Here is a 25603-nt window from a genome sequence, read left to right on the forward strand (position 1 = left end):
AAACATGTTAAAGACGCGTGTGCAAAAATACAAAACGCACTACAAAATGAACAGAACACTAACTGCATTGGTGTGAACCAGGCCTGAAATGCATTGAAAACGCAGCAAAAAAGCATTAAAAACGCACAGGTGCTATGGTTTTGATGCATTTTTTAGGCACATGACCTATACAAAAAAAGTGGTAAAATCATGGCAAAATTGCGGGTACAAATCGCTGAAAAATTCCAGGTAAAATCATGCAAAAATTGTGGAAAATTTTGGGGTAAAATTGTGGCAAAACCTCAGGTAAAATTGCAGCAAAGTCGCAGCAAAGTCACAGTTAAAATCGCAGCGAAATTCCAGGTAAAATTGCAGGTAAAATATATAATTTATGCATATATTAAAAAGTAAGTGACCCAACACTGAACCTTGGGGTACACCACTGACAACCCCAGACCATTCAGAGTATGAATCATTAACCACTACTCTCTGAATACGATCTTTTAGCCAGTTTTCTACGCATTTACATATGGATTTTTCCAAGCCTGTTAAGGGGGTACCACTGGGCCTCCTGTAGGGGGCTCGGGCCCCATCAATAAAAAAGGGAGCCCAGCCAGTACATGTTCCATACAGGGGTGGACTGACGATTCAGTCAGGGGGCCTAATGAGAGGCTCCATCAAATGTTCCTGCAAAGCAGCCTCTGTTCACTCTCTCACCCCCTCTCTCTCTCACCCCATCGCACTCTCTCACACCCCCCTCTATCTCACCCCTCTCTCTTTAACCCTCCCTCTCTCCCTCTCACATTCCCTTCCTCTCACCCCCCCCCCCTTACGCTCACCCCCCTATTTCTCACCTCAATCCCCCCTACCTCTCTCACCCTTCTTTCACCTCCCCCTCTTCCCCCACTCTCTCTCTCTTACCACCCCCTCTCTCACACCCCCTTCTTTCTCTCACCCCCTCTTTCCCCCTCCTCTCTCCCCCTCCTCTAAACCCCCTCTTATTCTCATCTCTTCCTCTCACCTTCCCTCACCTCCCCCTTTTCTCATCTCCATCCCCCACCTCTTTCTCCCCTCAAGGCGTGTGGTCGGACAGGGGTCAATCCGCCCACCAATAAGGACTGTCCCCTGTCTGATCTATCTGTCCCATTCTAATCTAATTCTTCCTTCCCCCTTGATCCTAGTTTAAATACTAATCCAGCCTCCCCATAAATCTCTCCCCCAGTACAGCAGACCCTCTTCCATTTAGGTGCAAACCATCCCTAGCATATAGGTTGCACCCCAATGAAAAGTCAGCCCAGTGCTCTAGAAACCCAAATCCTTCCCTCTTACACCAGGTCTTTAGCCATGCATTTAGTTCTCTAATTTTCCCGTCTTTCCTGAGTTTCGCATAGCACAGGTAATATTTCAGAGAATATCACCTAGGAGGTCCTTCCCTTCAACTTGCAGCCTAGTTCTTTAAATTCTTAAGAAGCCTCCACCTTCCAAGTCTTCTGTCATTGGTTCCAACATGGACCAAGACAGCTGGGTCATGTCCAGCCCCTCCCAGTAATTTATCAAGCGGTCCACCACATGCCGAACCCTGGCACCAGGGAGACAGCAAACCATTTGGTTGAGGTGATCCTGGTGACAAATTATTCTATCAGTCCTTCTGATTATAGAATCCCCTACTACCATCAACTGTCTAAGCCTTCCTGCACTACCCTCCCAGATGTTCTGCTCTCCCGGCTGTTAGGGATAGCAGTGACATCCAGGGCTGCCACCCCTGAGCTTGCCACCCACACATCTTCACCCAACTTGGCAAAACTGTTTGGGTACACAAACCCAGGGCCGGCCTTTCTTTTCTGTGAGCCGCTACCACTCCCTCTCGTTACAGTAACCCATCTTCCTACCTGATAATCCTGATTAGCCCCTCCACCCTCCACATCAATACCATTAGCTACCTGCTCAGAGAGCAGAACACCCCTTTCAAGGTTGTTGGTTCTGCCCAGTGTTGCAACTTGCTCCTCCAGATCTCTAGAAGGGCAACCCGCTCACATCTGTCGCAGCGGTATCCATTCTGGAGCTGTTGCTACATTGTTGCATACCTGCGGCACACTATGCACTGCACAAAACCTTCAACCCTGCTAGCACTCATATCCCAGTTACAATATTAATAATAGGAAATATCAGTTGTCACTTACAGGTTAAGTAGACTCCTGTAATCTCCTGTTTTCTACTCTGGTTTTTTTAACAGCAAGCAAAATAAACAAAAGCTCAAGAATGAGCAAGTTCAGAGTGAGCTCTACAGAAAGTTATATAGTACCTGGAGCACCTGTGACTAATTAACTCCTCCGACTAAAGAAAGGAAAGGAAAGGGAAAAAAATGCTATATAAAAAGTGACAGAAAAAGTGATTAAAAAAAGTTTATCAGTGAAGACAAGTTTCTGACTTGATATTTAGGAACAACACTTTAATGATAGAGACCCCTATTGTTTCTCCATTAAGAAATATCAACAACTGAAGGACACATTGAAAACAATAACATGGTACAGCTTTTTGGAATGCTCCTGCAAGGGCTTAAAAATAAAGGAAGGTTAATTAGGGGTGAATGGACTACAATTTACTAATATGAAAACAAAATAATTCAAACCTCATGATCCCTATTGCAAATCATACTTTTAAAATATTAAAACACTTTCATTTTCTGCATATACTGTATAGACATCATACTACTAGCTTTTTACTGTAATATTTATAACAAAACATATGTGTGTTTTGCAATCTATATGTTTTCAGAAGCAAGATGGAAAATAATGCAAAATGTATACAAACATCCATTGGGGAGTAAAAATTAATGCCTTACATGAATTGCTGGATAAAATCACACACCTTCAGCCAATGTTACATGATTAAGATGATTTTACACCAATGATTGATATTTCAAATAATATTAAACATGGCAGGGAATATATCCCTATATACACCCTATAAGAAAAATGACATATTTAAATTAACCCAGGAATAAATATATATCTCTTTTAAGATTGAATTGAATGAAATCCAGATTTATTCCCAGAAGACCTAATATAGGGCTTCTAGTCTTAGAGTGCCATCTGGTGGGCAAGTGAAACCACTGACTATGCAAACAATCAGTACATTTTTAATATTATTCTCCAATCAGATGTGAGTAAATATTCCAAACTAAACCCTATAGGCTAGTCCCTAGATAAGAGAATCTCTTCAGTTTAATCCTCAATCAGCATCTTCTTTCATCATCATTATCCTCATCATCATCTCCTGCACTCATCACCATTAGCTTGCTCTTCTACAGCATGCTCTCAGTCTGAGATGCTCAATTGATTTCCCTGAAGGTCCTACTGCAGTGTGGCTCTTAGTACAACACCAATCACTTGCTGTGTAAACCATATATTGATCATTACTCCTCAGCATAACTTATCTATATATATTTCCTTATTTGTTTACTAGATTTTGACATTACCTGCCACTTACAGTATCACAATCCCTACCTAGGGAATAAGTAATCAGATCCAGCTGTATCATCATAGCCTGTAGATAGACTTGACCCCTTTATTCTGTTGCAGAAGAAGGTCTGATAAATGCACACCTAGCTGGTCTTCTGGGTTAGTTAGATTATTGGTACTCTGTACCTTGCTTTTGAAACCTACAAGTAGACAGTAAATTATCCAATTTATCCTAACATTAGGTAAACAATTTTAGACATATAAGTCATTGTTTTAGTTGTGAAATACATATTTTTTGTGTCTAAGTTATTCTTATATTTATGCTGTTATACGTCATTGTTAGTGATTTACTGGTTAAATAAATCTTAATTTATTTTTCTATTTCTATAGTCCATAGTTTCACATAATTTTATTGTGCTTAAAAATATCTACATTTCCTTGCTTTGTACAGATGTTAAGTGTTTGTTGAGTGTTCTGGCCACCAGATTAAGTAAGGCTATACATACTTTAGTACATCAAGATCAATCTGGGCTTATTCCTGATAGGTCAACTACCTTAAATATTAGGAGAGTATTTTTAAACTTAAAGATTCTACAGATGTGAAAGGGGCGAGAGAAATTCGCTCTCTGCTGCCAAGCATTTGACAGTGTGGCAAGTATTGTCAGCCTTTAAACTTGGTCCTTTTTTTATAAATTGGATAAGGCTGCTTTCTACTGCTCCTAAGACAAGGGTGAAGATTAATAATGAATTATCAGACTTTTTTTCTTTGACTCACCCTGGCTATGTCAGGAGGAAGCCCTGATAAATGTGCCAATGCTCAATATGGCCGCTCCAATTTGCGCAAAAATGTGCGCATGTGCATAGGCGGGCGACACATATTTGCGCATTCCTGTGCGCGAAAGCGCACCGGCACACGCAGGGCGCAATAATTACTGATGCTCAGTGGCCTTTATAAGGACTGCAGCTCTGCTCAATATGTGCTGGATTATCGTCAGCCCCCTGTTCCTGTGTATACTGCTGATTACCCCTTACCGACCCGGCTTGACCCTGACCTTGCTTTGGCTCTCTTCCTGGCTCGCTAGCCTGGCTTGATCCTGACCTCGCTCTTGTCTGCTGCTCTGTGTATGACCCCGGCTTGATCCTGACCTTGTTCCTGTCTGCTGCTCTGTGTATGATCCCGGATTGAACTTGATGAAGCTGATGTGGATGCCTCTGTTTCTTTATATTTTACCAAATCCACCAGCATGGATTGCTGGGACATGGTTTAGGAGGATAGATACCCTGTTTAGGGATCTAGTGTGGAGGCGGGGACAAGTTAGGATACGTTTTCATGCATTACAGTTGCCAAATGATAAGGGTGGATTAGCTTTGCCCAGCCTTTGGATCTACTTTTTAGCAGCTCAGCTGCAACATTTACAGAACTGTGTATTGATGGAGGGTAATTCTTTTTATAGTGGGCTTGCATTGCTGGCTTGTAGCCCTCATTCCACTATTTGGAAGTAGGGTCACTGAGATTCGATTCACAATGCGCTACAATTTACTTATTACTGAAGCTGTGGCAGACTATATGCTCTTTGTTTTGATACACAGGGTCTACAGAATATTTCCCCATATGGGATAGAAAAAACTTACCAGAGCTTAAGGGGTTAGAAAATGTTAATAACTGGAAGCCAAACAACTCTCACAATTATATACCTCTCTGACATTGAAATATTTTCAGGAGTTGAGGGATGAGTATTGCTTCTCGAATAATTGCTTTTACCAATATTTGCAGTTGATACATGCATTAGAAGCTCAGTCCAAAATGAAGCCACTGGAATGAAGTAGTGTACCCCTTTTAAAATCCTTAGTAAGAGCTACTTCTATAAAGGGTTAATATCAAAGTTATATGCCAGTATGCATTTTGTAGCAATGGAGAAGGATGTAGATCTTCCATGTAAACCATGCTGGTTAGAAGATTTGGGAGACCTGACAGATGAGCAGTGGAACTATATTTTATAGTCAGTGGATTTAATATTATTATCCTTGTCACAAAAACTGACCCAGATTTGGCAGGGGTTAAGTCCAGTGGGCACACAGCAGAAGGGGCAGCTCTGGCAGGCAAGCGTTAAGTCCGGCTTGGCCGTAGCGTCTGGCCGCAGCTCAGACCACTCACAGCACCCTGGGTTGCGAGCAGGGGAAGATATCCCTGCCCAGGTCTTGCTCCGGTCTTTTATCTTTGGAGCAGGATGCTCCCAGGTTGGTAGGCAATGACCACCCTGGCGTCGTGTTGCCATGGTAACAAGCCCCACCCTCTCACTCCGGCCATGCACAGGGAGAGCGGCCTATATCTCCAGAGGGTGCAGAGCGCGGGAACCTCGGGGCCATGCTGTGCCTGCCAAGACAAGGGAAGGGGGTGCACGGTGACATCTAGGTGGCCTGCATGTGGAAAATGCAGGTACAGTGGGGTGGCAGACTCCTCGGTGCACGGCCAAGGAGAGGTGTGGTGCCCAGCACACCACTTTATGAGATTCCCCGCCAGCACCCAATGATCGCTGAGGAACAGTAATAGGGGAGAGGTTTGTGATCAAACAACACAGATTTACCCCCTGTCAGCACAAACAGGCTGCTTTGTATTGCTCTGCACAGCTTGTCTACATAGTAAAACACATACAGTTGCAAGAAAAAGTATGTGAACCCCTTGGGATTACGTGGAGTTTTGCATGAATTGGGCATAAAATGTACTCTGAACATCATCTAAGTCACAACAATAGAAGAACACAGTCTGTTGAACATAATACTAAACAAACATGAGATGTTGCCATGGTTTAATTGCACATAACATGTAAACATTCACAGTGCAGGGAGGAAAAAGTACGTGAGGCCCTAGCTTAATGACTTCTCCCAGAGCTAATTGGAGCCAGGAGTGAGCCAACCTTGACTCCAATCAGTGTGATGATATTGGATATGTTGCTGGCAGCTGTCCTGCCCTTAAAAAACACACACCTGTTTTGGGTTTACTGGTTTCAAGAAGCACTGTCTGATGTGAACCATGCCTCGCAGAAAAGAGCTCTCAGAAGACCTACGATCAAGAATTGTTGACTTGCATGAAGCTGGAAAGGGTTACAAAAGTATCTCCAAAATCCTTGATGTTCGTGTGTCCACGGTAAGACAGACTGTCTACACATGGAAGGTTTACATGGAAGGTCTACAAATGGAGAAAGTTTAGCACTGTTGCTACTCTCCCTAGGTGTGGTCGTCCTGTAAAAATTACTGCAAGAGCACAGCGCAGAATGTTGCATGAGGTAAAGAAGAATCCCAGAGTGTCAGCTAAAAACCAACAGAAATCTCTGGCACATGCTAACATTTTTGTTGACACATCTACAATAAGGAAAACATTAAATAAGAATGGAGTACATGGGAGGACACCATGGAGGAAGCCATTGCTGTCCAAAAAGAATATTGCAGCACGTTTGAAGTTTGCAAAAGAGCACCTGGATGTTCCACAGCACTACTGGCAAAATATACTGTGGACAGATGAAACCAAGATTAAGTTGTTTGGGAAGAACACACAACACTATGTGTGGAGAAAAAAAGGCACAGCATACCAACATCAAAACCTCATCCCCACTGTAAAACATGGCGGAGGGAGCATCATGGTTTGGGGCTGCTTTGCTGCCTCAGGGCCTGGACGGATTGTTGTCATTGATGGGAAAATTAATTCCAGAGTTTATCAAGACATTTTACAGGAAAACGTACGACCATCTGTCCGCCAACTGAAGCTCCGCAGAGGATGGATGATGCAACAGGACAATGACCCAAAGCTTACAAGTAATTCAACAAAACAATGGCTGCAACAGCACAGAATATGCCTTCTGGAGTGGCCCAGTCAGAGTCCTGACCTCAGCCTGATTGAAATGCTGTGGCATGACCTTAAGAGAGCGATTCACACCAGACATCCCAAGAATATTGCTACACTGAAACAGTTTTGTGAAGAGGAGTGGTCCAAAATTACTCCAGATTGTTGTGCAGGTCTGATCTGCAACTACAGGAAACGTTTGGTTGATGTTATTGCTGCCAAAGGAGGGTCAACCAGTTATTAAGTCCAAAGGTTCACATACTTTTTCCTCCCTGCACTGTGAATGTTTACATGTTATGTGCAATTAAACCATAGCAACATCTAATGTTTGTGTAGTATTATGTTCAGCAGACTGTGTTCTTCTATTGTTGTGACTTAGATGACGTTCAGAGCACATTTTATGCCCAATTCATGCAAAACTCCACATAATCCCAAGGGGTTCACATACTTTTTCTTGCAACTGTATGTTGTTATCTTAAGTAATGACACATTTTCTCCTAGAACATAGAGGTCCACAACAGAAATGTAAAAAATTGCTGTGATCCATAAGGACCCATACAGTGAGGAACAGAAGTATTTGAACACCCTGCGATTTTGCAAGTTCTCCCACTTAGAAATCATGGAGGGGTCTGAAATTCACATTGTAGGTGCATTTCCACTCTGAGAGACAGAATTTAAAAAAAAAATTCAGGAAATCACATTGTATGATCTTTAAAGAATTTATTTGTCTTGCACTGCTGAACATACGTATTTGAACACCTAAGAAACAGCAAGAATTCTGGCTCTCAAAGACCTGTTACTGTGCCTTTAAAAAGCCTACCTCTACTCCACTCATTAATCTAATTTAGTAGCACCTGTCTGTCTTAACCTCCCTGGCGGTATGATTATTTCAGATTTTTGGTGTTGAAAGCGGTACCATTATTTTGCATGGAAATATGTATTTTTTTTATTGTTGGCTGTAATCTTTAGGAAAAACTCACTGAAATCTGTCCGAACAAGAGTCTAGTAAACATCCCGGGTAGGATAAAACTTGAAACATGAAATCATAAATTATAATTTAATAAATAATCATAAAAAATAATAATATAATAATAAATTTAATTCAATAATATAATCAAACCAAAAGCACATCGCTGAGCAAAGTCGCAGAACCGTTTTCAGTGTCTGATGACGAATTTCCCCACAAATCATTATCACTCAATTCTGCAAGTGGTTCTGATTTACTATCGCTGTTCTCTAGCTGGTCTAAAACCGCTTTTGACATAAAGGGACGCTTTTTGGACGCCATGGACTTTTCTAAGTTTCCAGGCAGAAAGAACAGTCAAAATGCAGGCAGGGCACAGGACAAAGCAGTAGGCACAAAATGTATGTGAAATGGTTTGAAACAGCAATGTTTTACTATGTAATATTTGCTTACAAAAAAATTATATTTTTTAAAAATTTTAAATTTGCAGCCGGTTACGGCAGCCGTACGTCCCAACGTCACAACGTCAGAATGGTGAGGAATCAGCCCAGAACTACAAGGGAGGAGCTGGTCAATGACATGAAGAGAGCTGGGACCACAGTCTCAAAGGTCACTGTAGGTAGAACACTACGCCGTCATGATTTCAAATCATGCATTGCACGGAAAGGTTCCCCTACTCAAGTCATCACATGTCCAGGCCCATCTGAAGTTTGCCAATAACCATCTGCATGATCCAGAGAAGGCATGGGAGAAAGTCATGTGGTCAGATGAGACCAAAGTAGAACTTTTTGGTCTAAACTTCACTCGTTGTGTTTGGAGGAAAAAGAAGGATGAGTTGCATCCCAAGAACACCATTCCTACTGTGAAGCATGGGGGTGGTAACATAATGCTTTGGGGGTGCTTTTCTGTGAAGGGGACAGGACAACTGCACTGTATTAAGGAGAGGATGAATGGGACCATTTATTGTGAGATTTTGAGCAACAACCTCCTTCCCTCAGTCAGAGCATTGAAGATGGGTTGTGGCTGGGTCTTCCAACATGACAACGACCCATAGCACACAGCCAGGATAACCAAGGAGTGGCTCCGTAAGAAGCATATGAAGGTTCTGGAGTGGCCTAGCCAGTCTCTAGACCTAAATCCAATAGAACATCTTTGAAGGGAGCTGAAACTCCATGTTGCTCAGCGACAGCCCCGAAACCTGACAGATCTAGAGGAGATCTGTGTGGAGGAGTGGGCCAAAATCCCTGTTGCAGTGTGTGCAAACCTGGTCAAGAACTACAGGAAACGTTTGACCTCTGTAATTGCAAACAAAGGCTTCTGTACCAAATATTAACACTGATTTTCTCAGGTGTTCAAATGCTTATGTTCAGCAGTGCAAGACAAATACATTCTTTATAAATAATACAATGTGATTTCCTGAATTTTTTTTTAAAATTCTGTCTCTTAGAGTGGGAATGCACCTACAATGTGAATTTCAGACCCCTCCATGATTTCTAAGTGGGAGAACTTGCAAAATCGCAGGGTGTTCAAATACTTCTGTTCCTCACTCTAAGTGTGCCGCATCCTTAACAACCGATCACTCAGGTTCCCCTGATGACAGCTGAACAGCTGAACTGTAAACAGAACAGTTGCCAGCAGGTATTGGTAACTGGTATCAGTGAGTACAAAACAAAAAAGGATTGGTAATCATACTTGCTATATAAAAAAAAATGGTATCGGTGCATCCCTACTAGCTAGGGAACTTGGGTAAGAGAGTGGCAGCAAAAGACATTTGGCCCGGGGGTGCAAAAAGTTTACATCTGGACATTCCTAAAGAAATAGGCGATGTTCACTTAGTGAAGCTGACACTGAAAACCCAATCATGTAAGGGAAATGGCATTATTGAATTCAACCTTGGTCATAGAGTCTGTGAGAAAAAGCCGGTTCACTTGGCTGTCTCCCTGGAACCCCTGAAGATAACAACATCCGGGAACGGTGTGGGAATGGCGCAACTATCTTAACATTTACATCGTAAAGACTTGGGGTTTGCCCTGAAGAGACCAGCTTCTGGAACTTGCCTCTGTTGGATGACACAACTACATGGACCTCTGCTGGAGCCTTTCAGCTTTTGCAGCCTCAGAGTGACCCTTGTACCAGCTCCAGAGAAGGGGAATTACCTAATCCACACATCTCTGCAAGGATATCTCTGGCCTGTGGGACTTCATCTTCACCACACGAGGGCGCTTCATCACCACATTTTCCAGCTCCTATCCATTTTCTGACCAGAAAGAGAGGGGATTCTTCAGGATATTTATACACATGCGTATTACCAATACGCTTCTGGTTAGTGCGCATTTCTATCATTTGCACTGGAGAACAGCGAGCACTATTACAGGACTGCATTTCATTCATTTATGAATTAAATTCCATAATTTCATGTTTGGTTTTATTTCTATATTATTAAAGTTGCCTATAGTAGGGCAACACCACACAGCGCTGCATTTTATATTTGGGCATTATTGAATTGCACACAATAGGATGAATGAAGCTTCATCTTAATCTGCAACCTATAGCGATTCTAAAGGCTGTAATAAAACAAATATTATAATAATAACAAATGTTATACTAACCTGCTCTGTGCAATGGTCATGCACAGAGCATCCTCTTCTTTTTGGGTCTCCCACCGGTGGCCCTGGATCCTCCCTCCTGCCTCCCCCCCCCCTTTTTTTTTTAAAATCAAATCATTTTTACTATTCATTTTCAGTTTTTATACACACACAGCTGCATTAGCACCACTACATACACAAAAAAGAAAGGTAAGCATACAGTGATAGTTCAGGTAATCCAGAAATATTAGAAACAGCTTCCATAAGCATATGGTTTGCAAAGGAAAGAGCACTTTAACAACGTAAAGTTACGTCCATCAAGTCACTTATATATTCCCAGCAGAGTAGGTACACTGTATGAACATGGACCCGTAGCTATCTAATAACCTCAACCTAATTTAACGTAACATGAACAAATAGACCATAATACTTGCAGCTACATATGCCTTGTGTTGAAATAAGACCTCTTCAAGATTGTAATGCCAAGACTGTAAATGTATGTGAGGACTCCATGCTCAGAAGGAAATTACCCTGTCAGATTTCAGGTGGAATGTAGCCAGACCAGGAATTGCCAGGCAAGGGGACCATAATCTATCACATTTTTGGATACAATTCCTATGTTAATATATAAGCTTTTCTCAGGAAATAACAATATTAACATGGTTTTTCCACAGTTGTAGTGATATTAGAGAACATACATTTTTGGGCAATCATTTTCCAGGTCATGTAAAGCAGACTAATTATATAATCCACCACCAGGTCAGGTACTATAGAGTCATCAAAGATATTGAGAAGACACAGTTTATGATCTATCAGTAGAGTAGTTTGAAATATAGAGGATATACTGTAGGGAACATAACCTCCGGCCAATACCTATAAAGTTTTGGGCAATGCCATATCAGGTGATTAAAACCTAAAGGACCTCTAGCATATCTGGGAAATGCATCCTTGTCCCTATGCTTCCACCTATGCATTTTAACAGGGGTATGGTAAACTCTATGAAGGATGAAAAGTTGGGTGAGCCGCTGAGTTGGGGACAAAGGCACCAGGGAAAGAGAGGTTAGTGCTTGCTCTCATAGGTCCCCTACTAATAGACCCAAATCCGTCTCCCAGCCTTTGACTATTGCACCAGAGATAGGCTCGTCCACTTCCCCATTACCACCATTACCGTTCCGCACCAACCCCCTTCCCCTTAACCAATTCTACTAACAAAAGACATAACACCAATTTTGGAGTAAATGGCCAACATGGCCTTTTAATAACAACTCAAGTTACAATACACCAACCATTCCTTATAACAGAAAAACCCCCAGAATTGTTGTTGGTCTTCGAAGGCACCCGAAAATGATCCGAAATGCACCTGCGGGCAACCATATACACTAGGCCTCCAGCCGCTACCAACCAGCTCGGAGACAACCATACCGTCCGCAGTGCAGCACCACCACCTTCCAGTTAAACCTTGGTTAACTGGGAATGTCCCCGGGCATCCCATACCACGGATGGGTCCCACACCATTGTTGTTTACCTTCCAAATAAGAACCGCCTCCAAAGACCAACAACCGCCACCAACCAGACCGTATAACAGAAACCCCCAGAATTGTTGTTGGTCCTCGAAGGCACCCCAAAATGATCCGAAATGCACCTGCGGACAACCATATACACTAGGCCTCCAGCCGCAACCAACCAGCTCGGAGACAACCATACCGTCCACAGTGCAGCACCACCACCTTCCAGTTAAACCTCGGTTAACTGGGAATGTCCCCGGGCATCCCATACCACGGATGGGTCCCACACCAGTGATGTTCACCGTCCAAAAAAGAACCGCCTCCAAAGACCAACAACCGTCCATTAACCAACATAGTCCCCCCCTTCTACCCGGAGGGACCCAAAACTCACCCAAACAGGGAGGGCGGGAGGGAAGCTCACACTCTTGCCGTCCAGCTAACTGACGCCCCCTCACAGAACCTCCCACCCTAAGGTGCAGCAAAACCCCACCTACACAAACCTCTACCAATCAGCTACCCCCCACTAACAATAACAAATCCCCCTGGAGCTACCTTAACCCTTTCTGCTCTTCCTTCCCCCACTCTGGGCCTAGTCATGTATGCCCTGCGCTATTTCTTCTTTATTTCGCTACGGGCATTTCTTGACTATTGCACCAGAGATAGGCTCGTCCACTTCCCCATTACCACCATTACCGTTCCGCACCAACCCCCTTCCCCTTAACCAATTCTACTAACAAAAGACATAACACCAATTTTGGAGTAAATGGCCAACATGGCCTTTTAATAACAACTCAAGTTACAATACACCAACCATTCCTTATAACAGAAAAACCCCCAGAATTGTTGTTGGTCTTCGAAGGCACCCGAAAATGATCCGAAATGCACCTGCGGGCAACCATATACACTAGGCCTCCAGCCGCTACCAACCAGCTCGGAGACAACCATACCATCCGCAGTGCAGCACCACCACCTTCCAGTTAAACCTTGGTTAACTGGGAATGTCCCCGGGCATCCCATACCACGGATGGGTCCCACACCATTGTTGTTTACCTTCCAAATAAGAACCGCCTCCAAAGACCAACAACCGCCACAGCACACTGGGTAAGCCCTTACCCATGCGTGCCACGCCACAAACGAACAGCCCGCTGTATGCCATCCTGCTGATCCAGGGACCATAAATCCGTCCCAACCGCAGTCAAAATGCACCCCCATCACACCTGAGATACCGCCAAGTATCCACCTCCAACTCCAAGTGCCGGACCACCAACCCCCCATGGTGACGAAAGAAACGCCCCACCTCTCTGTCAACCTTGATCCGAGCCTTGTTGAGCCTCTCCACCGACCGCGCCCAACGCCAAGAGGTACGGGCGACAATGTCGGACCACACCACCACCATTCCCGGATAAGCCCGCCGCAACTGAAGAAAATCCAGCTTTACAATCTCGCACCAGCTCCCGCTCAGCGTGCCTGAAAAAACACCCCTGCCCCACTGGACAAAAATTCCTGAACCGCCCGCACTGGGCACACCAGCGAAGCCGGAATAACGAAAAACGACCACCACGTCCCAAGTGGTTCGTCTTAGACCGACGTACCAGCACCTCCACCCAGTCACCTCATCCACCAATAACCCCCCAAGAACCGATTTGGACGGACTAACTAGCTCCCCAATACACAACGCCCCAAAAAAAGGCCACCGCAAAAGCCGCCTGAAATAAGCACACCTCAAAGTCCGAAGAACACACAGACCACAAATGCACAAACAAAGACCCCAACAACTGAAAAGACACCGGACGACGAGAATCCGTACACCGAAGAGCGCTCCGGTAACCCCGGAGAGCCTGCCGAACCCAAAAATCTTCAGTGAAATCCAGACACCCTCGCAACTGAAAGAAGAATGCCAAACCCGCCAGTCGGCAACCCACCGCAGCAGCCGACACCCCCCGCTCAAAATTCCGTCACAAAGTACAATACCACCCCAAAACCACCTCCGGCCCCCAGGGATCAATCTCAACCCGCTGTAGCAGATCCAGCCAGACCCTAGAGTATGCAGACCAAGTCGCCTCACTCACCGAACGCCGGATCCAGCCCGCAAGGACTCCAAGGCAATCTCCCACAGCCCGTCGGGACAATTAACCCCGCGTTGCTCCGCCGCCGGCGCCACCTCTCGGAATTAGTCCCACCGAAAGCGAGACAAAGCGTCAGCCACGGTGTAAGCAACCCCCACGGAGACGCAGCGCATGGAGAAAAAACATTCAGACGCAGACAACGCAACCCTAAATGGCAAAGCAAGGCCACCACCAGTCGTGAAGAAGCTGAGACCCGATTGATGACCTGAACCACCCCCAAATCGGCACAGTGACCACGCACGGTTAGATATCGAAAAAATTCTTTTCCCAAACCCCAACCGCCAACACCACCGGAAAAAATGCCAACAACACCAAGTCGCGAAGAAAAACCCTCCTCCCGCCAGGAAGCAGGCCACAAAGCCGCACCCCATCGACCCTGGAAAAAAGCCCATAGCCCGCCGAAGCGTCCGTGAACCATTCCAAGGCAAAATAGCTAACAGGGCCAGACATCCAGAGAACCCGCCCATTAAACGAAGCCAAAAAGGTGTGCCACAAATGCAAGTCCTCCCGATGATCCCGAGTCAACCGAATAAAATGTAAAGGGGAGGTAATCCCTGCCGTCGCCGTCGCCAACCGGCAGCAGAACACCCCACCCATGGGCAGAATCCGACAAGCAAAGTTAAGTTATGCCCAACAACGACTGTAAGGCCCGCAGCTGAATTTCTCGCTTGCCCCAGCACCCCACGGAGGTCCCCCCGTAGAGCCACCAGCTGAACCTCAGGCAAGCGGCACACCATCGTGCCGGAATCCAAAACAATGGCCCAAGAAAGTCATCACCGTCGCCGGGCCCACAGGTCTATCCACCGCTAGAGGAATCCCGAAACGTACCGCAACGTGTTGCAAAGTGGCCAGCAAAAACTGCCCATACTCCGGAATCCGGCAGACCCACGCAAAGAAAATCATCCAAATATTGGAAGACCGAAAATCACCCCTGAGACATCCCGCACCACCCCACTCCACGAAGGAACTGAACTGCTCGAACAAAGCGCAAGATATAGAACACCCTATGGGAAGGCACTCATCAACGCAAAATTAGCCCTGCCAATGACAACCCAGAAAAAAAACGAAAACTGTCCAGATGGACTGGCAACAGCCGAAAACGCCGACTCAACGTCCGATTTTGCCATGAGCGCACCGCGCCCATACCGACGGACCCAGAAAAGAGCCGCATCAAAAGATGCGTAAGACACCGAACACGACTCTGAATCAATAGCAGCATTCACCGACCCCCCTCCCTTAGGGAAGGACAGGTGGGGAATTAACCTAAACGCAGTCGGCTCCTTCTGGGGCACAACCCCCAAGGGAAAAACAACCAAATCCGAAAACGGAGCGCAAGCAAACGGACCCGCCATGCGTCCCAACCCCACTTCCTTACGCAACTGAGCCGAAACCCCCCCCCTCATGCCGCAAGGCCGACCGCAAATGCCGAGCTAAGGAATCAAAGTCCAAGTACACGGGATGCGGAAACCCCCCGAAAAAACCCGCCGTCAGCAGCACTGAAGCTGCCCGATCAGGAAACCTCTGTAAGAAAGGCCCCATCCTTTGCACTCGCACCGGAGTAGGCCCGCCTACCAGCATGCTCTCCGGGAAGGCCTCGACCCCACTGGAAACAGCGCGACAAGGGATGGGAGCCCCCGCACCTGGAATATTCGTGCCGAAAATGGCAAGACCCACCAAATCGACACGTCCCCTCTCGGAACTGCCAGCAGAACCCCCGACGCCTGGAGGCCGATTGTCCCGGGGAGAACGAACCGCCGGCCCCCGCACTGAAAAAACAAACCAGGGGCCTTCGCCGGTGTCAGGAGTCTCATCCAGAGGCCAATGGCCTTATGATCCCAGCGCAACGACTGGCGAACCGCCCTCCGCTGCCTAAACCGCCATCGTACCGAAGCCACGCAGTACCCCCATAAACCCTGTGAGCCCCACCAATGGCATCAAGGTAACAGACCAGTGTCGAGCAACGTTCAGAAGCCTGCTCCCCAATCACACTAGCCAAGATCGTGAACGCCTGCAACCAATTTGCAAAGGCACGTGGGAGAAAACGAAAAAAAAAACGCCACAGCTCCGCTTCCACACGCCAACTCTCGTCAACCCGGGACCCTTCAAAAAGGAAAACGCCCCAAAGGCAAGAGTGAGAATATATCAACATACTCCCCACTCCAAATCTGCTCCCGTACCTCCGACTGTAAGTGCGCACCCAAAAGGCCCACAAAACACCCGTACACTACGCCCCAGGCTGAGTCCGCCAAGCCGACAGGCCCGGACACCCACGAAACCGCACCCAACACCGCGGAGGGGGCCGCAGAACCCCGATCACCTGTCGTGGCCGGAACAACCCCTAGCCCAGACCCCGGAGGAGAAGAGACCCCCGGACGCCGCACGTCCCCGCAGTCCTGTACAAGAACCCCGAAACCTTCCCCACCATCCGGTGGGAGCCACGCAGAGGCAGGCCCAAGCGCCCCACCACCGCCCCACTCAAGACGCCGCAACAGGTCCCGCAAACCGGAAATACATCACCGAGACCCCCACCCATACCCGACGAGGGAATGCCGACAGCGCACGCCGCAGAGGCCGCGCCCACCGTAGCGGCCCTACCACCCCCCAGCAGGTCCCGTAACGCAGAAGAAAAAGAGATAGACCCCAGAACAGGTAACTCACCAGGCTGCCCAGGAGATGCCCCTTCAGCCACGCGCTCACGATCCACCGTTGTAGAGCGGCCAGCCGTCGCCCCCGCATCGGGTTCCGACAGTTCGCCCTCCGACCTCTCTTCCTCCGCACGCTGTTCAGATGGCCTCCCGGTCCCAGGAGCCACGGGTCCTGCTGGTCTGTGCCGCACACGACTCCGCCTCCCGGCACCAGACACGCTCACCGCCGTCCCTGGGCTCCGACCTGCAGCACTTCCAGCTGCCCTCCGCCCAGCTCCAGTCTTCCACTGATGCTGCTGTGGAGCCAGAGCACCAGACCGTCGGGGGGCCCGCCGGCCGCAGCAGTATACAGCCCAGCAGCCGCAGAACTCCCGCTGCACTCCGTCCAGTGCCGATCCCACACTGCCGCCTCACCGGAGCCAGAGCCCCAGACTTCTCAGGGGGCCCGCCGGCCGCAGCAGAAGACAGCCCGGCAGCCGCAGCTGTGCGCCCCCCACGCAGGGCTCCCTCCCTGACCGGCACCTTGTCAGTGGAGGAGCCGCAGATTCCAAGTCTGACTCCATGCTGTGCGGGCGGGGGGAGGGGCTTCCCCCACGCGAGGCCCCGCCCACCGAGCTCCGCCGATGGCGGGGATTCCCCCTGGCTTCCCCGCTAGAAGAGGAAAAGGAACGCCCTGCAAGCGGAGCCGGAGGGGCCCGAGCGGGGCTCCCATGGTTGTGCAGAGCTCTGGGAGGGGCGGGGCTACCCCCGCGCGAGGCCCCGCCCACCGAGCTCCGCCGATGGCGGGGATTCCTCCCGGCTTTCCCGCAAGCAGAGGCAAAGGAGTGCCCTGCAAGCGGAGCCGGAGGGGCCCGAGCGGGGCTCCCATGGTTGTGCAGAGTTCCAGGAGGGGCGGGGGGGAGGGGCTACCCCCGTGCGAGGCCCCGCCCACCGAGCTCCGCCGATGGCGGGGATTCCTCCCGGCTTCCCCGCAAGCAGAGGCAAAGGAGTGCCCTGCAAGCGGAGCCGGAGGGGCCCGAGCGGGGCTCCCATGGTTGTGCAGGCTCCAGGAGGGGCGGGGCTACCCCCGTGCGAGGCCCCGCCCACCTGCAAGAGATCCGAGCCACGGCTCAGCAGCCAGTCCATCCCCCTGTCCTCTGCTGCCTCCCGCAGCCGAAACAAAAGGCCGTCCATGGCAGGGCTAAAGGTGGCCTGAAGCAAGGTGTGCGAAACGGACACCAAGCTCACACTCTTGCCGTCCAGCTAACTGACGCCCCCTCACAGAACCTCCCACCCTAAGGTGCAGCAAAACCCCACCTACACAAACCTCTACCAATCAGCTACCCCCACTAACAATAACAAATCCCCCTGGAGCTACCTTAACCCTTTCTGCTCTTCCTTCCCCCACTCTGGGCCTAGTCATGTATGCCCTGCGCTATTTCTTCTTTATTTCGCTACGGGCATTTCTTTCTCATACAATTGGAACAAATATATCACAACCTTCTCCCTCCACAGCCAAAAGTCCCGCAATTTAATGAGCTCTGGTAAACATTAGTTATTCCATAAAGGAGTATGGCTATTATAGCCCTCCCACTTCATCAGGTTCTTTACCTGTAGCCAGAGGCAGTGAAAAAGCAGTAGTGTGGGTATTGCTGATTTGCAGCAAACGTATCAGCCTTGAGTTGGGAAAGCAATGGATAATCAGGGTTATGGGAAAGCAGGATTGCTTGGGTAGGATCCTTTGGATCGTCTTTTGCTAGTTGAACAGTGGATAATCTAATTTGTGGGGGCTTCGTTTTCCGAATAAGTTCCCAAAATAAGAAGTCTATTTGTTTATACCAACGCTGCAGTAGCCAGACTGGGGCGTTGTGAAGTATATACAGTAATTGGGGTGTCCAAATTATTTTAATGAGATTAGAGCAGCCGTCCACCCCGAGAGGGAGCTTGCACCAGAACTTAAGTTTCCACTTAAATCTAACCAGTAGTGGGGATAAATTTAATTCAAAATACTTAGGGACTGTTGGGTGAACAAACACTACCAGATATTTAAAGGAGCCAACTATTTTAATCATAGAGGTGACGGAGGGCAGGTCCCTCATTAACGGGTCTAAGGATAACAGAATGGATTTATCCCAGTTTATTCTAAAACCAGAAAGGTTGCCAAAAGAAGATATCATATACAGTACATCAATAAGATCAGTGATTGTTGGGTGTCACCTAAGTAAAGAAGAATATCATCTGTATATAAACTAATTTTATCTTCCCCAGTATACCACTTGAAGCCAGAGTGCCCCCATTTGCACACAGAGTGTGGCTCACCCCCATCCCCCACTTTCTCCTCATTGACTCACTGGCTGTAATTGACAGCAGCAGGAGGCAAGGGCTCTCACTGCTGTGTGAGCCAATGAGGAGAGAGAGGCCCAGAAGATCTGCGGCTCTCATGCACATTGCTGGATCGAGATGAGGCCCAGTTAAGTATAAGTGGGCTGAGGTGGGAGTGGTACCCAAAAGGTTTTTTTACCTTAACGCATAGATCTGTTTATGACTAGGACACAAAGACATGGATTACTTACTGTAATGTTACAGAGGAAGAGAAACAGGTAAACATCCTTCATTGTTTTCCTTTTCTTCAGATGGCTCCTGATGCTTCCCACCAGAGTTGATCTTCTCGACATTCTTTGATTCCTTGGAGGGCTTGTTGGGGACAATTTGTTTTCATTCTCCTGCACAGATGTACGTCTAATAGAATCATGTTGTTCCACAGGCATGGGAGAACTCGTTCCTGAATGAGCATTAAGTAAGTTGGTGGGGGGAAGACGGTGCAGTCCTTCTATTATAAAATCATTTTGAAGGAAGTGTTGAGTAATCATCAGTACAGAATAGGAAAATGATAAACCACACATGAGGCTTAAGGGAACGGTGGATACCATCGCTATAAGAGAATAATATGAAATTCCATATTGGCCTAATGTTGCCAACACAAGTAGAACCGTATCTAAGCTCCGACTTGGGTTCTTCTGATTGCACATGTTTCTCTTATCCAGCTTGAAAATGACGATTCCCACAACATTGGCCAGGCACATAAGAAAAAGACTGATCAAATGAAAGAAGTAGAAAGCAGTCAAAGATACCCAAAGTTTATGAGGATTATCTCTACTCACTTCATACAAGATAAACATTACTAGTCCTGTAATCAGAATGGCCAAACCAGAAAAAAGACCCAGAAGTGGAATGTGTTGACGAACACCTGGCCCCAGCCCATGGTGGAAAAAAGCATTTTCGTCAATCTTGCGTCCGACATTCTTCCACATGATATAGATCATTGCTGCAGCAAAGAGGTTGTACTCAATATTAAAGGGGTACAAGTACATAAAAACTCTTTTGTTAATGCCACATTTGTATGAGCATCCACATCTGTTGTCATCTTCATCGCCATCTGTTGAGAAAAGACATATGGAATTGTACGTAAATATAAGTCCAGTTTCATGTTGGAAACAGTTTTAAAAAATTAGGTAAAATTAACCCATAGAAAATGTACTTCAGTTTCTAACCTTGTTGCAGTCTGTATCCCTACTGGTGAGATTTCCCATCAACATCTGTTTTGACAGGAAGAGAAGAGAAATCTCCCCATTTGGGGGCTGCAAATGAAACCTTACAGATATATTACACCTTTCCCACCCGAATGTCTAATGTCAAAATCATAATTCCACAACAATAGCAGTTCCACATACCAAATGCTGTATAAATCTTATTATAACATATCAAGGGAATAAACTCCCTTGCATAAATGTTAAAACCACAATATGGGTCTATCAGTTTTTCTTTCTTTTTAATCAGTTAAATATGGAATATATCAAGTGAATATTTCATTTTTTAACTCTTGCAGTCAGGAAACTGCAACAGCTGAATAGTAATATAGATCAGATCTTACACACACCATACCGAATGACTCCAAAAAGGGACAGTTCCTGACCTATCAGGATTAGTCAATTAACAGAGGCTACCAACAAGAATGCAGCCCATGTTGGGTTTTCTATTAGAAAAATCAGATTAATAAACATAAACAGTATTATGATTTTTTCTTTTAATAAAGGATTAGTTTTAAAAAGAAAAAAATAATAGAAGCATCATTTTTCTAAAGCTTTAAACAAATAAATACAAAATGGTCTTTAAACCAATGTACATTCTCTCCAAAAACAAAATTATAGTGCACATTGATCTTTGAAAGATGAGTGCAAAACAATATAATAAACATTTAACCACTTGTCCTCCAGAAGGTTTTATCCCTTTCATGACTAGGGCATTTTTGCTATTTAACACTGTGCTAATTTAACCACTTGCCCTCTTGAGGATTTACCCCCCTTCATGACCAGGCCATTTTTTGCGTTATGGCACTGTGTTATTTTAACTGACAATTGTGCGGTCATACAACGATGCACCCAAATCAAATTTATGTCCTTTTTTTCCCACAAATTTTGGTGGTAATTGATTGCCTGTGCCTTTTTTATTTTTTGCATTATAAGCAAAAAAAGACAGAACATTTTGAGAAAAAAACAATATTTGGGACTTTTTGCTATTAAACATGTCCAGTAAACAAATTAAAAGAATCTAATTTCATCATAAATTTAGGCCAAAATGTATTGTGCAACATGTCTTTGCTAAAAAAAATCCCCATACGTGTAAAATTAACTGGTTTACGTGAAAGTTATAGCGTTTACAAATGGTGGCGATCAGTAACTTTTACTGCGGCGGGCATTCTGACACTGGGGGGAACTAACGTGGTGTCACTGATACCCCAGTGACACCAATATAGTGATCAGTGCTAAAAAAAAAAAAGCGCTGACACTGGGCAGGAAGGGGTTAATGTGAGGGGAGATCAAAGGGTTAACTGTGTGCTGGGAGTGTTTTACTAGGGGGCGGGGGGGTGTTCTTCACTGTAAGCACACTGATCAGGATGGCTGTACTGTGCACAGCCATCCCAAGCAGTGTGCTCGAGCTGACAGGGAGGAAGATTGTTTTTAAACAAAACAATCTTTCTCCCCGTTGGAGATGCTCGATAATCAACGGGCACCAGCTGGTAATTACCGGGCGGGACGCCGTGATTGACATCCGTGCCCACGAATGGTGGCGTGGGTAGGGACCCCTACCTGGACATGCAAAATCACGTGTATATATACATGATTCTGTGCACAGGTGCTGCACTGTATATCTGCTATACGGCGGTCCTTAGTCCTTAAGCGATTAACTGGCAATTGCTCAGTCATGCAACATTGTACCTAAATGAAGTTTTTTTTTTTTTTACACAAATAGAGCTTTCTTTTGGTGGTATTTGATTACCACTGGGTTTTTTATTTTTTATTAAATAAACAAAAAATTTTTTGACATTTACTACTTTCTGTTATAAAACACATCCAATAAAATCACATTTCTTCAAAAAATTTTGCCCAAATGTTTTCTGCTACATGTCTTTGGTAGCAAAAAAATCCCAATAACTGTATAGTATTTAGTTTGGATGAAAGTTGTACCATCTACAAACTATGGTATAAATACTGCAATTTATGTGGCTATAACCACTATACTTGCAATGGCGGTGATCAACGACTTTTAACATGACTGTGTTAGTGTGGTGGACAATCTGGCGCTAACAGACACTGGCTGGGAGAGACACTGACTGACACTGATGACACTAGTGACACACAGTGATCGATGATACTTGTACACTGTACTAATAACATTGACTGGGAAGGGGTATACATTGAGGGGTCAATCAAGGGGTTACCTGTGTGCCTAACAAGTGCAATGTGTGTAATTTGTGCTGCTTTTACTCACAGATCTGGCTGCTATTCTCCCTGAACTCATGCTTGAGAAGAAACAGGGGGAAGAAACAGCCAGATCACTGTCTGTGTACAGAGTTCTATGTTTTTGTAAACACAGAACTCTGTGCTATGATTGGCTACAACCGATCAGCAGGTATACAGCCAAAATCATTGGCTGAAACCTGCTGACAAACCTTTGCTCTAGCCAATCACAACACAAGTCAGCCGGGGGTGCATGCATGCACTCGCAAAACCCCAAAGATAGGACATCTAGAATGCCCACAAAATATATACAATGTGTTTGAATGACCTTCAAAGACAAAAAGCTCACATTGTATTTTCACAGGAAATGCATTTCAGGTCTGATAAAATTCCAAAATTGCATATTAACTGTTTTCTATGGTATACCAAAGTGTATCTCAATCCTCCAGATCAAAAGGCACAAGCATATTGTTTTCCAAATCAGTACCCTGGCAGATCCTTGCCTTGGATATAGAGGAAAGATTCTTGTTTCTGAAGAGTCACATTATGAAAAACCCTTTCTTCAGACAAATGTATACTTTATGATTTCTGACCAGATCTCCTTTCTTGAATCCATCCTTTCTAGACTAGAGGAGTTTATGCAAGAAACCCTTATTTTAGGCAGTGATTTCCTACAAGCTTTAGACCAGATGGTATAGGACTTCGATATTCCTTGCCAAACTTTTTCCACACAATAACCCACTTTGCTGGAACTGCAGCAGCCAACTGGGCTACCTTTTACTGTACATATATTCTGGAAATGTCTTATATTGCGCCCTTTTTGGCAGTCAGTCCTGGAGATCATTCAGCAAGTCATACGTTTTATGCTGGATGATAAATCTGAAGCGGTATTGCTTCACCTCAAGCCCATGTCTCAGAAGAGACTTAAAAAGTCACTTGTAATCCACTTATTGAATGCTTTCAAGGCTTGTATCTTGAGCTCCTGGAAACAAGGAAACATACCCACCGCTGACCTTACTACAATGGTTTTCCAGGGTGAAGGACTGTAAGGTACCTGTTGTAAGGCAGAGCCCAAAGTGGAGCTTAGGCTGAGGGTTTGGCATAAGCATAGTTATGCAGGCCGGGTCAGCAACAAATCTGGCAGAAAGGCAAAAAGTCTGAATCTGGAAGACTAGTCAAGGATAGGCAGAGGTTATACACAGTCTGGCAGAGGAAAGCAGAATCATCAGGCAGAAGGGTAGTCGAGTAATCAGGCACCCAGGGAACAAATTCACACAAATGGGCACAGAGCTATTTAAAGGCTGAGCTGATTGCAGATTGACTGCATCTGGAAGGCAGGTGGAGCTAAAGAGTCCAAGGGGCAGAAGCACCAAGCAGAGTACATGTTACAGAGTCTCAGATCTTTCTGTTTCAGAGTGAATAGAGGTGCAGCACCAAAACCAGAAGGATCCAGGTTCAAAGCCACCTAGTTGCATGACAGACCCCCCCCCCCCCAATTGACCCCTCCGGGGGTTTAGTGGGGAAAGCGGTATGAAAGTCACAAGAGCATGCAAATCTTTGGTAGGAACCCAAGACTGATCAGTCATAGGATAGCATCAGCTTTCTTGTTCTTGTGCATAAGAGAGGATAAACATAAGAGAGGATAAAGATTGAAATGTGAAAAGAAAAGAGCCCATTGGGCTTGACATGAATTCAACAGTTTAGCTGCCTGAAGATACAACAGATTTTTATGGTCTGTCAGTATGGTAAAAGGCTTTTGAGTTCCGTCCAGAAGATGACTCCATTCAGACAGTGCGAGTTTAATAACCAATGGTTTTTGATACTCTACATCATAGTTGACTTCAGCAGGAGAAAATTTCTACCTGATTCTGGTTGTCTTTGAGACAGCACTGCACCAATCCCTACTTCAGATGCATCAACTTTAGCAATATACTGGAGTTCTGAGTTAGGACGCTGAGGAATTGGAGCCTTGCTAAATCTGGAAAGCTGGCACTGCTTCAGAAGACCATACTTTGTAATTCACCCCCTTCTTGGTCATACAGTAAGAGGTGCAGCAATAGAGGAAAAATCTTTAATGAAACACCTGTAGTAATTGGCAAATTCTAAAAACGTTGATGCCCTCTCAAGGTGTTTGGCTGTGGCCACTGCGGGACAGCAGCAACTTTTTGAGGGTCCATTTGAAAACCTTCAGGGCTTATAATGTAACTCAGAAATGGTATGCTGCTCTGATGAAAGCTACATTTTTCACTTTTGGTGTAGAGATGAGTCTCTGTCGCTATAGTACTTGTTTTACATGTGAAATGTGTCCTAGGTGAGTCTTAAAAAACATTAAGATGTCATCCAGGTAAATTGTCACAAACTTGTTTCTGAAGTTAGGAAATACCTCATCCATGAAACACTGGAAGACAGCAGGAGCGTTACAGAGTCTAAATGGTATGTGAGTGTTGAATGCAGTCTTCCGCTCATCACCTTCTCTTATATAAATCAGGTTATAGGCTCCTCGCAGGTCCAGCTTAGTGAAAATAAAAGCTCTGTTAAGAACATCAAATAACTCTAGCATAAAAGGCAGAGGATAAGAGTTCTTTACAGTGATTTGGTGTAAACCTCAATCCATACATGGGCAGAGACCCCCATTTTTTTTTCAACAAAGAAAAAAACCTGCCCCTACTGGAGAAGAAGAGGCACAGATTACATCTCTCTCCAAGTTGTACTAAACTCCTCCA

At 45.7% G+C, this 25603-nt stretch overlaps 1 protein-coding gene across 1 annotated transcript in view; it reads right to left on the reverse strand.

Moving 5' to 3' along the window:
* The window catches only part of LOC149444130 (proton channel OTOP2-like), a 99681-nt gene that overhangs the window by 13819 nt on the left and 60259 nt on the right, over nt 1-25603 (reverse strand). Inside the window, exon 5 of the mRNA XM_089654886.1 lies at nt 19656-20518. Within this exon, the coding sequence (XP_089511012.1) occupies nt 19656-20518 (863 nt within the window). The remainder of the gene's footprint in view (nt 1-19655; nt 20519-25603) is intronic.

This window comes from Staurois parvus, unplaced genomic scaffold (genome assembly GCF_062004578.1).
Source record: "Staurois parvus isolate SC_StPar_1 unplaced genomic scaffold, SC_StPar_1.0 ptg000813l, whole genome shotgun sequence".
Classification (NCBI taxonomy): Eukaryota; Metazoa; Chordata; class Amphibia; order Anura; family Ranidae; genus Staurois; species Staurois parvus.